This window comes from Lodderomyces elongisporus, chromosome 8 (genome assembly GCF_030384665.1).
Source record: "Lodderomyces elongisporus chromosome 8, complete sequence".
Classification (NCBI taxonomy): Eukaryota; Fungi; Ascomycota; class Pichiomycetes; order Serinales; family Debaryomycetaceae; genus Lodderomyces; species Lodderomyces elongisporus.
Genome location: NC_083680.1, coordinates 440,326 through 455,036, shown reverse-complemented (window position 1 = coordinate 455,036; position 14,711 = coordinate 440,326). Strand labels below are relative to the sequence as shown.

The window sequence follows — 14,711 nt, the reverse complement described above, 5'->3', positions numbered from 1 at the left end:
GGATATCCCTAAATCAGAATTTATGAAGCAATATCACCTTGTTCCACGAGATTTCCGTAAAATTTCAAAACATTCGTCAGCGGCAAAAACATCCTCGTTGATGATGCACAACATAGAACTTGTACCGAGTTTGGTCACAAGACATGAATGCATTATGTTAAATTTAATCAATATTCGAGCGTTGATTCAAAAAGATAAAGTTACATTATTCGATTCTAATGCCTCAACAAATCCCAACTCCGTTAAAGTACATGAAAGTAGGTCCCAACTACAATTCTTGCGCGAACTTGGTGATAAACTCAAATGCAAAAGTGATTCTGCACACCAGGAAGGCGAATTGTTTTACGAATTTCGTGCTTTGGAGGCAATTTTGATTCACGTCATAGCCAACTTGACTACCGAAATGAAAGTACACAAGACAGTCGTTAGCAATGTTTTGCTTGGATTGGATGAGAGCATTGAGAGGTACAAGCTTCGATACTTGCTTATTCAACTGAAGAAATTGGCTTCATTTGAGCAAAAAGTGACATTGATTAGAGATTTATTGGATGATCTATTAGAAAAAGATGACGAACTTAATGCTTTGTATTTGACTGATCCACGAACAGGGACAAATCATGCCGAGATTGAGATGTTATTAGAGTCATATTACAAACATGCAGATGAAATTGTACAAACAGTGGGCAATTTGAGGTCCCAAATTAAAACAACAGAGGAAATCATAAATATTGTGTTGGATTCCAACAGAAACGAGTTGATGCTTTTGGGTTTGAAATTTTCCACAGGACTCTTGTCAATGGGTATTGCTCTATATTTTGCTGCATTATACGGAATGAACTTGGAGAACTTCATTGAGGAGTCAGATGGTGGATTTGAATTGATTGTGGTTGTTGCAACTGTATCATTAGTTGTTTTATTTGCCGGAACGATTAAACATTTAAAGAAAGTAGAAAAAGTTACAATGTCAAACTTCAAAAGACGCTCTTAGCCAAATATTAATCATACAACACATGTATACATATACATATACTTATATGCATATACATATATATATATATATCATAGATTTTCCTTGTGCAAAAATACTTCTTGGCTTTAATCAGTCATTTGCCTTCAAATTGGATATCGAGATTTGGAACCAATAGTGAACTATTAGGACTTTGGGCTCTAGTAATTTCCTCATCAACCTGTCTTAAATGACGAGTTGGTGACGCATTGGGCGAAGGAGCTGGTGTTGAACGAGTTTTGAATGGCCTGAGTGAAAATGAGCCTCCACTTAATGGGCGTGGCGTCTTGATTTCAGGATTTGACAAGGTACTTTGATCTTTCCTTTGTGGAGTAACAGGAACATCAATATCGCTATTCTTCTTGTTATTTTTGTTATTACTGTTACCGTTGAGATTGCCGTTGCCGTTTTTATATTCTTCGCTGTTGTCATTGTTGTCGTCATAATGTTGTTCATCATCATCATAAAGTGTTGACCCATTAAGATCAATCTTGGGAGCAGATGTGACTGAGTCTTGTACATGAATTTTCTTTACACTCAAGCCTCCTATTTTTTCATTAGCTTTCTTCTCTCGAAACTTTTTTTCGTTTTCAACCAAGACTTTGAATAGATCTGAGCGAACATCTAGGTCCAATAAGTCCGTTAAGAGCTTTTTGTAAATAGCTAAAGGTGGCTTAAATCCAGCAGACACTTTTGAGGATGAAGGCCTCATGATCAAATGAATAAACGGAACTGCTGCAACCATTTCCATCAGATTAAGCTTGTCAGATACATGCTCTATTTGTTCTTGCTCCTTCGATTCTGCAGACAACGATGTCGGCAAATCGTCAAATTTACCGTAACCTTCCAATGCTTTTAATTGAAATATTTTGCATATATGTTCAAGAATGTAAATCAAGGAAGCCAAATTACTTCTGGGGATCAGAGAAAGTAATTTTTTCAAAGCGGTTCTGTGCTTAACGTTCTTGGCTTCGTTTCTATCTTCACTCGTAGCATAATCCTTTATTATTGACTCATAGACAATAAAAGGGATAATGGAATCCTTAATCTCCAACAACCACGACTTTAGAAAAGCAACGAGCTCAGCTGTGCTTCTCTTCAGTAACTCTTCAATTATTAAATTCACGGCATTGAGATCAACATCGACATCATTTTGATCCTCGGGATTAACTGACAAAGTATTAGCAATTAATTGTGTCAATTGCTCTTTGATTCTCCATTGTAATTGAAAATCTATAGGGCGTAACCAGAGCTCTTGTAGATCCGTTCTAACTAAAGCGTCACCTTCTTCCTTTCTCTTGTTGTCATCAGAGTTACTGTTTATCGGCTTGTTTTCAAGCACCATGATAATCTTGTATAATAAAATTGGGATTGATGCAGTGCTGAGCAATATTGGTTCAGCTTGGGTTTGCAACACCGTTGGTTGCAATGGAATATCGCTGAACAAATCAAAACTAAACTTCAAATTCTGAGGCAAAAATTGATTCAGTAATTTAAAATTATCCTGCTGCGAAAGAGTTATAGGCATATACAATCCCGTTTTAAATTTCTCAAATGTCAACAAGAAATCGTGCTCATAATTTTCCACTATATTCATCAGAGTTGTTGTTTTTGTCAACCTTTCCAAATTTGCAGTTTGTCTTGCATATGATTTTGCAGCGATTTGCAGCAACTTAACAGAACCATCATACATAATTTGATTTTTCTTTTTCTCAAACTTTTCTAAATATGCTGCAAATTCAAGCAATCCTTTTTGTAGAAAGTATTCAGTCTCGTAGAATTTAAGCAAATTTTCATTATACGATTGAATAGAGTCGACTATCAACTCTTCGTGGTTGGTCTTTAGCATTGAATTTTTCATCGAGGAAAACATTGCATTGAATTTGGCCGTGGTTTCAGACATATCTTTCACAAATTTTGATGAAGAAGAGGAAGAAGAAGTAGGCGAAGAAAAGGACAAAGAAGAATGCGCCATTTGTGACAGCAGCATACGTCGATGTGTCCCAGCTGCCGTCGTGCTTCTCGGAAAATTTTCTTCAGATTTAATATTCTCTTTCGACATCTCGCAATCGGTCGACGTCAATGTTGCAGTCGAGTAGGCTAGATCTGACCACTCAAACCATACACCCTCACTTTTGAATTTTCGCAGGAATATATTAGTCGGCGTGATTAGTTTCCAGTCTGCTAAACTTTGCCCAAATTTTTCAATATTCAGTCTTGAAGGGCCCATCCCTTTTATTCGTAATCGCGTGAGAACATCGCATAGAGAATCACTAACAAACATTTCATTTTTGAATCCAGGAAGAGGCACTCCTCGTTTGCTAGTGGGGGTTTTTTCTATGAGATGAGAAATTAGTTTTTGCAACTCCTCTGTATTTTCAATTTGAGCAGACCCGATCTTCATAGGAAAGTCGAAGGCTGGCTTATCCTTGTGTTGTCCCCGCTGCTGCTGCTGCTGTTCTTGTTGTTGTTGCTCTAGTATATCTGAGTCATCATCTGCATACAGTTCATCATCACTATAATCTGTATCCTCTTTGGTGGCCAGGGTATCGCCATTTCCAAACCCTTGCAAACCTAGACCCGTTTTCGTTGGAGTTTTGGAGCTTTCAGCAAATTCCTTGAGACGTATTTGATCCTGATATTTCTGTTTATACTTCATAATTTGTTTCATGATTGAGAGATATTTTTCATACAACTCATCAAGCCTATCAATTTCACGATTGATTTTGGGTTCATGATATTTGATATATGCAGTCAAATCTTCAAGCACTTGTTTATCGATATTGGATGCTAGCATTTGATATGTTACAGATTCTTGCTCCATCGCACCGACAAATGACTTGTAGCATGAAGTAAAAGTCAATTGCTCATTCTTTTCATTTCCTTTACTGTAAAAGGGACTCTCTGAAGAATACAAGTTCTTTACAGACTGGTCAAGGTACTCGCTATTGGAGAAATGAAATTTGAGGTAGTTAAAAACAAGTCGTCGAAATTCATGAAGCTGATTTATCGAAGTTGCAGATTGAGCTTTAAGGCTATCTAATCCACTAATATAATCTGCTGACCAATAACTATTTGCAAATAAAGCAGACATATCTGTTTGGTCACAACTTATACTTATCGGGCTTTCGATAGGTTTAATCTGTGATTAAAATGAAGATGTGGTTGTAAAGTGGAGTATGTAGAAGTGGTGGCTTTATTTGTGCACAGAAGTATACACACACACAGACACACTCAGACACACACACACTCTCTCTCTCTTTCTCTCTCTACCTTTGATACTCGCGCGGCTTCATAGAATGCCACATTTCTGGACTTCTCACTTCTTCATATTCAAAAATATTTTCATATTTTCCACTACACATGCATACAAATTGGATTGAAGCTTTGCTAATTAAATGATTGATGCTCCAGGATATTCAAATCGAGAGGTTTCGAATCTTACAACGTCTTAATGATGTCAAAAATGAACTAAGTTTAATGGAGCGCGAGATCAATGATATCTCGTTGGTTGAAAAGAAAACTACTGGAGATTTAGTCGACTTACGCGAAAGATTCTACGACAAATTGAAACAACAGCAACATGTTTCTCGGCTGACAAAAGGACAGTTCAATGGTGTCGGTGGCGTTGGCGGTGTGGCTGAAGAAGTTCCGATTATCAGACATTCTTACTTCGATCCTTCCATTGCACATTTCTTTAACCCTACGTAACTCAAAATAAAGAGTTTTTTTTTTTGGAATCGGTTGTTTCTTTTCGACAATACATAAAAGGAAGGAAAATAAAGAGGGTTCTGGGCTGCTTAAAGTTATATTACAACTTGGAAATACAAAACGTTCTTTTGTGTAAAGGTGAAGCTTTCGGCCAAAGAAAAGAAGACATTAATCAAATAAAGAATGATTATAGTGCCCTGAACCACACATGTCTTGGTACACTATCACAAATATGTCTCTTCTCTCCCTTTTCTTTAGTTCAAATAGTTTAACAATTTAATCAATTAATTAATCAATTTAGTAAATGTACAAAACTCAAACTACAAAAAAAAAACAAAAAACAAAAACAAAAACAAAAAACAAAGAGAATCTAATGTTAAAATTCCTTATATTACTTTATAATCAATCTCGTCCTTTTTATTCGCACTCTGACTCACTGCCCTCACAATCTAAAATGCGTTACCAAATCCTGTTCCAGTTGGTTGGAAACCCAAGGATGGTGCAGACAGAAGTCCTGTATTTTGGAAACTCATTGGCCCGTTGGTAAGCATCAATGGAGCTTGTCCATTTTTGCTCGACTCCTCGTCACCTTTTTCAGCATCTTGTCTCTTTTTCAAATCAACATACAACTCATTCAACTTCTTTTGGTTCTCATAAGCGATGGAAATCTCGTATGGCTTAATGAAATTGCTCAAGTTGTGTAACCATGATACTTCCATCACATAGTCGTGAGAGATGTATTCGTATGAGGTGTACAAAAGAGCAACAAAACATTCGTGGTTACCAGTTTCAACAAAATAGTCGAGTATATCACGAGCAATCTTTGGCGATTTCGAAATGGCAACAACTTTCAACAAGTCCGACCACAACTTATCAGCTTTGAGAATAGAGATGGCCTTGTTGTATTTTTTCTCTTTGGCATAAAGAGTGGCGGCAATTTGTCTAAAAAAGATCAAATCATGTTTCTCTAACCTTTCAGCAAGATCTAATTTGTTAAATCTATTGTTTGACTCATGCTCAATAGAAGAGCGGAGTGACTTGTAATCTTCTTCTTCAATAAGCAAATCATGGTATGCTGAGTTAACGACACTATTGTTTTTGTCCAAAACAGAGATAAGGAAAGGCTTAATCATTGGTAAGTTGTCACTCTTGATAAACATTCTCACAACTCTTGGCAAATCCAATTTTGGCGTCAACACAGACAACAAGTCAACCAACAAGGATGGATTCTCATTCAAGTAGAATTGGATGGCCTTATAGTAAATTTCCAAGTTTGGAGCTTTAACGATGATTTCCTTGAATGAAGAATGGTCAAATGCAACTTCTGATTTTTCAATCATAGTTAATGCAGCATTGTCCCACTCTTCATAATGACAGTACAAAAATATCAACTCTGGGTACAAGTGCGCATCTTCGCACGCAGTCAATACCTTGGGGATATTGATTCTTGACCAGAACAACTTCAAGTGCTCCATCACTTTCTCGGGTGTATACTTGGCGTACAAGATCGCCAATTCGGTAAACATACCCATATGTGCTCTCTCCAAACCTAAACCACTTTCAAACAATGAAATTAACTCATTGAAATAACCGTTGTATTCATAAGTCTTTACAAGCTCGGGTAATTCCTCAGCATCGACAATCAAGTTCAAACCACAAATTTGAGCCAATCTAAATTCTTTGTTCTCGATACAGGCATTATTGACCTGTTTCCAAACACTAATGTTTGATGCTTTTCTAGCACAATCGACTGCACCTTGGTAATCTTCCAAGTAAACAAGAGTAGTTGCCAATTTAGAATATTTAGAAACATTCGAATACAAAATCTTGGCTCCCTTGTAGTTTTTGGCTTCAAACAACTTGTCACCAATGGTTTCCAAATCAGCAACGTTTGATCCACCAACAAAACTTTCCATGTCTCTTAATCTATCCAAAGTAGCATATGCATTGATGATAGCACCATCAATAACAGGTTCTCTCAATGTCTCTCTAGCCATCTCCAAGTATGGAAGTAATTCTTCCTCCTTGCCTGCATGCTCGGCAATATCAATGACTTGTTCGAAATTCTCGGGATTCTTAGACTTGATGTATGAGTCGATTGCTTCAGGGATTCTTAAACCATCTAATTGAGCAGTACCCAATTGATACCACAATTCTGGTGTATCATATTTCTCAGCATATTGCTCAGCTCTGTCTAAAGAAACAATGCTCTCAACCAAAACATTCATAGCTTCTGATCTCAATTCAAACTTGTCATACACCTCAAATGCTTCTTCGTTTAAGCCATTATCGATACACAAAGGTGCAATCTCTTGAGGATCAAACTTGTCCAACTTCTCAATGTATCCGGAAACCTTTGAAGAGTCAGCTTTAATTGCAGTCAAGATCATCAAGCCTTGCAATGAAGCATTTTCACTAAATGCAGATGGTTCCAAAATAATTTTTTCAAGCAACTCCATCAACTCTTCGGGCAAATCATTCTCCATAAACGCCTTGACTGTAATGGAGATTGGTTCTGGGTCGTCCAACTCTGGGATACCGGTTGAGATAACTTGGTCTACCAATTGTCTTCTGTGGATGTTATCAGAGCCAAGTACTTTGTTCCACAAATCAAGATCTGATTTTTGCAACAAATAACGAGCTTGGTATTTGTACATCTTGTTTTCATTAGTAATGTTGATCAACTCATCATCATTGCCACCTTTTGAATATGAAATGTACGCCAAGTATGGGTCTCTCTTTTCACAATACTTACCAACAACTAAAGTATCGTAGTTGTTGTTTTCTTGCAAGAATTTCTCTGGTGAGTTGTTGGAGTCGATATAGATCTTGGCCAACGCATTGTAAACTTCTTGGTCATTGGAGCCACCCTCCAATGTTTTTTCCAAATATGGCAACAAAATCTTTAATCTGTTTCTCTTTTCAACTTCCTCAACCAATGTCTTGATAGGGACTCTTCCAAGCACTGACATCAACAAGTTCTTAATAACTGCTTCATCACAGTCTACATCTAACAAACCAGCAATAACTTGTGGAGTGTTTGAAGGATTGACTGATTGGACATATACTTCAATAAACTTAAAGTATTGGTTCTTGTACAAGTACAAGATCAAATCATGTACAAAGTTGAATCTGTCACACACAATCACCAATGGCAATTGATCTTCCAATTTGAATTCTTTCAAAAAGTTTTTCACTTTCTCACCATTGTAAACATTATTGTCTCTAACAACTCTTTCAATTTCCTTTGTCTGGCCAATTCTAGCAGCAGCTTGGATATATTTGAACACAACATCTGAGTCTTGGGTAAGATTCACGATTGAGCTCAAATAATAATACAACCCTTCGCTACATTTGTATTCCTCAAATAATTTAATCAACTTTTGAGGACCAATCAAGTCAGAATATTTGGTGGCAACTTGGATAATTACTTGCAAGTTTTGTTGCAAGTTGTGGCTAAACAACTCCTTGAGACATGCGATTGATTGATCGACATTCAACTGACCAAAATAAGAAACTAGCCAGTCACTAGGTAAGACATTGGTATGAACAATAACTCTCTTGATATCCTTGAGGTCATCGTAATGCTCCAAAGCTCTTTGGAACAAACCAGATTTCTCACATAACTTACCAATAGTTGGTTTGTCATAGTGACTGAACATTTGGTTACCCAAAATTGCATCAGCCACTTGTGGAGCATGCAACAAGTTGATTTCCAACACTTTAGTTTGCAAATGACCCTCAGAAGGTGAGTCATTTTTCAATGCATCCAACAAGAATGCAGTTCCTTGCTGAATATAATTCTGAGAAAAGAACAAATCGGCAATCTGTTCGACATTCAATTTGGAATCTGTTGCAGGACTGGCCAATAATGAAGTGGCAAACTCGCTAGCCTTATCAGGGTTAACTCTCACCAAGTTTTGGATCAAGTTGGTGAAATCTGGATTGTAACCAACTTTTTCACAGTATGGAACAATCTTATCAAATTGACCCAACTCGGCCAAACAAGAGACAACTTTAATGTTGACATTGGCTCTAATGTACACAGCCAACGCCAAAGTTGTGTCATTGTATGATTTGACGATATCACCCAACTCTTCTGACGAAGTCAACTTGTCCTCTTTTAACCATTTTTCAAACAATGGTTTACGGTCTTGTTGCAATACCGGTTTGGCCAACTCAATAGACTCATACTTATTCAAAGTTCCACGATCCAACAAGGTTGAAAAATATTGCAATATTGGGGAGATTTGACCAGGTTGTGGAGTGATATGCTTCAATTTATTGATGGTGTCTTGAGTTCGCAATTGCTCAGAAGATGCTGCAACTTTGGCAGCATTGGTGTAGTCACCTTGGTTAAGGTAATTTTGAAATTGTTGAGTAAACAAGTTTTCTGCACCTGGGAAACCTCCACGCGAAGACAAGGCCAATGCCAAGGGAACATTGGACAATTTTTCCAATACATATGGTATGATCTTTTCTCTGCTAACTTCAACGCTCAAGACTTGGCCAGACTTGTTCACGGTGAGGATACCAGTTCCGTTATTGTAGCTTGTCGCTGTAAACACTGGGTCGGCAGTGATTCTATTGACAAACAAGTTCGCACCAGTTTCCATGTCATACAAATGAATGAAACCATACTTGGTCAAAATATAAATGATTCCATACTTGTTGGAAGCTTGCAAACTGATTGGGAAATCATTTGAAGCATCCGGTGGGAAAAAGATGTCAACTTGCTTCTTTTGAAAGGGTGGGTTACCATCAACATGATCAATTTCAATAATATGCATGTTACCTTGGCCCTGAGCATTCTTATTACCAACACAAAACACTTTAGTTGGGTGTGAAGCGCCACTCAAAGTAATTGAAGCAAATTTACAAACGTGGCCTTCAATTGCTTGGGACACATTTCTTGATTTCGAGTACAATTGAATGTGACCAGCAATTCTTCCATCTTCTTGGGCAATACCAGTGACTGCAAACCAGTTCAAGTCTGGTTCAGCAACAAAGTTGATGATTTGTGCATTGTTCAATGAATGGTGTCTATCTGTCAATTTCGATGGTCCATCATTGGTACCATCAAACACGTTCCAGAAATAAATCAGTGATTGAGTGACCAACCCCAAATGTTTGTTATCTAGCCATTTCCAATATATCACTGGTTCGTTCATAGTGTGGGCTTTCAATCTTTGCTTAGTGCCTAAATTGAAAATCTGCAACGTGGTACCATTAGCTCGCAAACTAATGACATTCTCAGTTGGGTGCATGATGGCATTATCGGCAGTCATGTTTTTCCTTGTAACCTCATTGTTGTTCTGCAAATCAACAATAGCAACAGTGTTACCTTGAGGACCTTGCTCACGACAACATACGTAGCGGTCAGACTCTAATGTGGTTGATTTAAAGTCCAATGATGAAGCGGATATGCCCAACAGCGTGAGTTGCGCCAACTCCGTGAAATCAATTGGAATATCCGACATCTGTGGTAATGGTTTTTAAGCTTTAAATATTTTAATTGTGACACAAGTAATAGGTATCGTCCAAAATATATTGATCAATTATAAAAAAAGAAGGAGAAATGGGAAATAAAAGATTATAAAAAGGCAAATGTAGACACAACAATCGAAAAAAAAAAAAAAAGAAAAAGAAAACTTCAAGCTAGGTTTAGTTCTCTTTCGGTTTGTTTTTAATTGTATGGTTTTTTCTGATTCTGTTTTGCTTTCTCAAATTGTCTCAATTATCTTTTATTTTTTGTTTGTTTGTTTGTTTGTTTGTTTGTTTTTTTTCCTTTTTTACCTCAATGTGTATGTTTCAGTATATGAATGATTTTGTAGGGTTTGGTTTGTTATAGTTGGTGGTTTGTGAGTTTTGAATGTATGTTGTTGGAGGATCAATTAGCAGCTAATATAAATTGGCCTCCACTTTTTTTCGGTTGTTGAAAATTAGTAAAAATGAACAATGAACAACAGAGAGAGAGATTACTGAGAGAACAGTTTAAGAATAATGCTAAAGAAAAAGAGGACGAAACAGAGATTCGCACACAGAATAATTAGACAGTACTACCAACTTTCTTTAACCTCCCCCCCCCCCTTTTTTTTTTTTCTTTTTATGTCCACTTCTGCCGACGTCATTTTATTTCTATTTTTTAGGACACCGCACACGACACTGCTTAATTAACTTGCTACTAATAACAATACCATATCCATTCCTTGCCGGATCGTGATTTCTCAAAAATATATATATATATATGTATATCTATATTATTTTTTTGTCTTTCTTTGGTCGTTTTGGACACTACTAGATATACATATTTCCTATAAATTCATTATTTACAATGGCGGTCGTACCGACTCTATACATTCCTCCACAATCTTGTTCGTGTACCCAATAGGACTTTCGTAGTCCCTTTCATTCTTTTGAGTTTTTAAATACTCATTTACATAGTAATATTCACTACCGTACCAATCGCCAGTGAGCATGCTTATCTCTAATCGTTTATTTTCAAGTTCCTGTTGATCCTTTAAAATCTCTGATTGGGATTGTTCATCTATTTTTCCATTTCCTGGTGCTCTTCCTGTTTTCGTTTCTGTTTCTGTGGCCCCTTCCGCTTCTAGTTCTTTTTCTGCTTCTGTTTCTTTTTTGTCGAGATCATCAGTCTGTACAAATTGCTTATTGTATTCCCAATCAACCAACCAGTATGCTACTTTGCGAAATGCAATTTTGACATAATTGGGAGTAACAAACAAATTTCTTTTCAAATGCGTTGTTTGCTCACATGATACATGATCCTGGCCTTGTTCACCTACTCCTACCATTCTCCTGTCTCTTGCACTATTTGCAAACTCTGCATCCCATACAATCAAAGTTTTGCATAGATCGTGTATGTAGTCAATGGCTGCTGTTGGAAGTCTAACCAGCTTTGGTGCCAAGGATGCAAGCCGATGGAATCGTACAAACACTACTAGGGAATAGACGTACCGTTTGATGTCGGGTGACATGTAAACAGACTTTAATTCTTCTCGCAATTTGACAATTGTTGTTTCGTAATTGTTCGACAACCGCTTATCGATTTGCATTTGTGGTGGTGGTGGTGAAAGTGGAGGTGTTGATGATGGTGATGGTGATGGTGATGGTGATGATGGTGATGGTGAGTTTTTCGTGGCGAATCCATGATCCATGGTGGGGAAATTGATACTGAGCCAAAACTTCTCCTTTAAATAAATGTACAATTTCTCATCAAAGAGTTCAAATTCCAAAAACGGCACAATTGTGAATAGTTGTGGCTTATAGACTTGCTGAAAATTTTCTTTATCAATGGTGATACTAGCAGGGAAATTTTCAATCATTTCAGCTTTCTTCATTTCATAGTTGTCAATTTGAAGAATCAATTTGTACAACTGTTTTTGAAACTCAATTGGTGTCCGCTGTAAATTCTGCCATATAATGATGTTCTTAAAATAAAGCTTATTATCAACTTCTGAAATATACGTCAGTTGTTCAACAACTTGAGCAATTGTTTGATGTTGCAATAAATCGATTGCTACATAGTCTTGCGGTAGTTCGAATCCATTATTTCGTACTATAACATCGATAAACAGCTGGATAGCTCTGTTACTATCTTGGCAAGATACTACAAACCTCTTTTTGGCTATCAATGTGGCGGATAATGCAGTGTAGACATTATCCATATTTCCATATTGTTGAGACAAAGCAAGAGTGTTTTCTTGTAACTCTTGCCACTTTGTTTGCTAAAAACATCTCCTTGGAAAAAAAAACCCCCGCTATTTTCCTCCTTTATCTTCACCTCCACATTTGCAGTATTTGTCGCAAAAATAAGTACGTCGCACTCCCAATTTTAGCTCTGCGACAAGAGCACGTGTCTCTAGCGAAAAAAAAAGTAAGAAACAGAAAAAACAAAAAATAAGAAACAGAAAATGGACAGTTAAGCTTCTATGCCGTCAACAATATACCCTTTTCTGGTTTTGTGTAAGTCGCGTGTGCTTTGAAAACAGAGGAAAATATTTGTTTAGATTTCGGGGGGGAGAGGAAGTACAAAAAACCATCAAGTACATCTTACTGTCAATACTAATCTCACCACTGACGAAGAACATAGCCCCTTTTTCCCATGCCAATCCCTTATAAGCGAACTGTCAACTGAGTTAGAAAAGAAAGAAAAAAAGAACAATAGAATTTTTTTTTTTTTAGGGTAAAGTATCCACAGCAAAGTGAGAGAAAATTGAAAGTTGAACAAAAGGACATTCCTTCTTTTTCAAGAATGACATTGTAAACTGGGATATACTATAATGATATTTTTTTTTTTTAATCCGCCTAATTCTACTTGAAGGCTGCATGAGGGTATGTCCTTTTCTAAACCACTATTCTCCCTAGAAATGGGAACTTAAAGAATCAAGATTCGCCATTACAACAAAAAGTTCCTTTTCCGTTGTTTCCTCGTGATTCCCTTGTGTCTACCTGTTCCATTTTACCACTTTCTTCTTGAGCAACCAATTGCCCATTGGCCATTTTCCCCGTCAGCCCACAAAAAAAATGAAAACAAAAATTTCAAGTGATTTGAAGAACCGATAGGTATGATTGTATTGGTTCTTCTTCCGTAATTTTATAAATGCATACAACGAATAAAAACAAATGAATAACAAGACTAGGCTAGAAAAAAAAAATGAATTTTTGAATCCCTCCCTCCCCTTCTCCCCATGTAGAAATCATGTGAAAGACGTGTGACTTCGTGTCAAAGACTGGGCAGTAAGAAAAAAAATCATTCACTTAGATTTATGAAAAGAATGCATTTTCTATTCTATTATGTTTAATCCTTCCTTGCGCTTCACAAAAGTTACACACTGTGGCACAAAAGACACGTTACATTTGTGTTTATTGTCAAAAAAAAAAAAATATATATATATATATAGATATATAGATATATATAATTTGAATCGACCCTTTAAAATTTCCATCAATTTTGTTTTCTCTAGCTTTTCATTTGGCTTTACTTCAACTTTCCTTCGATTTTTATCATATATTGCTTGTATTATTTTTTGCATTGCTTGATCGAGTAAAATTATTTCTTTTCTTTGTTGTTGTTGTTGTAGTAGTAGTCGAAGAGCCCACATAATAATATTTCTAAATCTCTAGGACGCTCATAACCAAAAAAAAAAAAAAAAAGACGGACTTATGGGTGCATCTCCAAGAAGCAGCATTTGTGGTTGTAATAGTAGTTAAAGCATTGAGTTCCAAATACCATACAAGACACATAACGACCTGTTCAAAATCTATTTTGGTTAAAACTTAGAGATTTTGTGCATCTCCTACATCTTCTTCGGGTACTAAGATCCATTAAAAAAAGAATAAGAGGAAGGTGCAATTTTTATTAGTAGGTGTTTTGTTAAACAGAACATAGATTCACACACAAAGAGAAAAGCTATGACAAAATATTCAACTCAATTCATCTGCCAGCCCAATATCATCTCCGACTAATTGCTTTCTAACTCTCTCTAATCTGCTATAATATAGAAGGGGCAAAAAAAAAAAACTCTACATTCTCATCATTCCCATCTAGACTTCACAGCACAGTACAGCACAGTACAGCACAGCAATTGGAAGTGATAGTGGAACTGGAACTAGAACTGTAACTGGAACTGTAACTGGAACTGTAACACAAAGCAAAGACAAAGACAAAGACGCTCCTCGAAGTAAGATTTGTATAAAAGAATTTGTGCTTGGACCTACACTCAACCATTGGCCATCGTCAAATAGAACAATACTCAGCCAAAGAGCTTTACTTTACTTTTCATTCTCTACATTTCCGCTTTGAGTCTCAGCAAACCCATTTATTTACTTACACATACTCACACAGTCACCTACGCGGTAACTGGCTTAGAGGTGGAGAGTTGAATTAAAAAAAAAAAAAAATTAAGAAAAGAAAAAAAAGAAAAAAAAATAAAGTAAACAAAAAATCAAACTTCACAAATTTCTTTAAAAT

The 14,711-nt window shown here is 36.5% G+C and overlaps 5 protein-coding genes across 5 annotated transcripts; 2 read left to right on the top strand and 3 right to left on the bottom strand. All coding sequences in view use genetic code 12, as the record gives it.

The window, feature by feature from the left end:
- Nucleotides 1-103: 103 nt before the first annotated feature.
- On the top strand, nt 104-988 carry LPE10 (mitochondrial inner membrane magnesium transporter lpe10; the record flags this gene model as incomplete). Its single annotated transcript, XM_001523913.2, has 1 exon — nt 104-988. The coding sequence occupies one exon, from the start codon at nt 104-106 to the stop codon at nt 986-988; it is 885 nt and encodes a 294-aa protein (XP_001523963.2).
- Nucleotides 989-1,103: 115 nt separating this feature from the next.
- Nucleotides 1,104-4,100, bottom strand: PVL30_005509 (uncharacterized protein; the record flags this gene model as incomplete). The annotated part of the gene is made up of 1 exon (XM_001523912.2): nt 1,104-4,100. One exon carries the CDS (start codon nt 4,098-4,100, stop codon nt 1,104-1,106), a length of 2,997 nt encoding a protein of 998 aa, XP_001523962.2.
- A 311-nt stretch (nt 4,101-4,411) lies between these two features.
- On the top strand, nt 4,412-4,717 carry PVL30_005508 (uncharacterized protein; the record flags this gene model as incomplete). Its single annotated transcript, XM_061119691.1, has 1 exon — nt 4,412-4,717. One exon carries the CDS (start codon nt 4,412-4,414, stop codon nt 4,715-4,717), a length of 306 nt encoding a protein of 101 aa, XP_060975674.1.
- Nucleotides 4,718-5,166: 449 nt separating this feature from the next.
- On the bottom strand, nt 5,167-10,197 carry CHC1 (Clathrin heavy chain; the record flags this gene model as incomplete). Its single annotated transcript, XM_001523911.2, has 1 exon — nt 5,167-10,197. One exon carries the CDS (start codon nt 10,195-10,197, stop codon nt 5,167-5,169), a length of 5,031 nt encoding a protein of 1,676 aa, XP_001523961.2.
- An 849-nt stretch (nt 10,198-11,046) lies between these two features.
- PVL30_005506 (uncharacterized protein) lies at nt 11,047-12,405 on the bottom strand (the record flags this gene model as incomplete). Its single annotated transcript, XM_001523910.2, has 1 exon — nt 11,047-12,405. The coding sequence occupies one exon, from the start codon at nt 12,403-12,405 to the stop codon at nt 11,047-11,049; it is 1,359 nt and encodes a 452-aa protein (XP_001523960.2).
- Nucleotides 12,406-14,711: the final 2,306 nt, after the last annotated feature.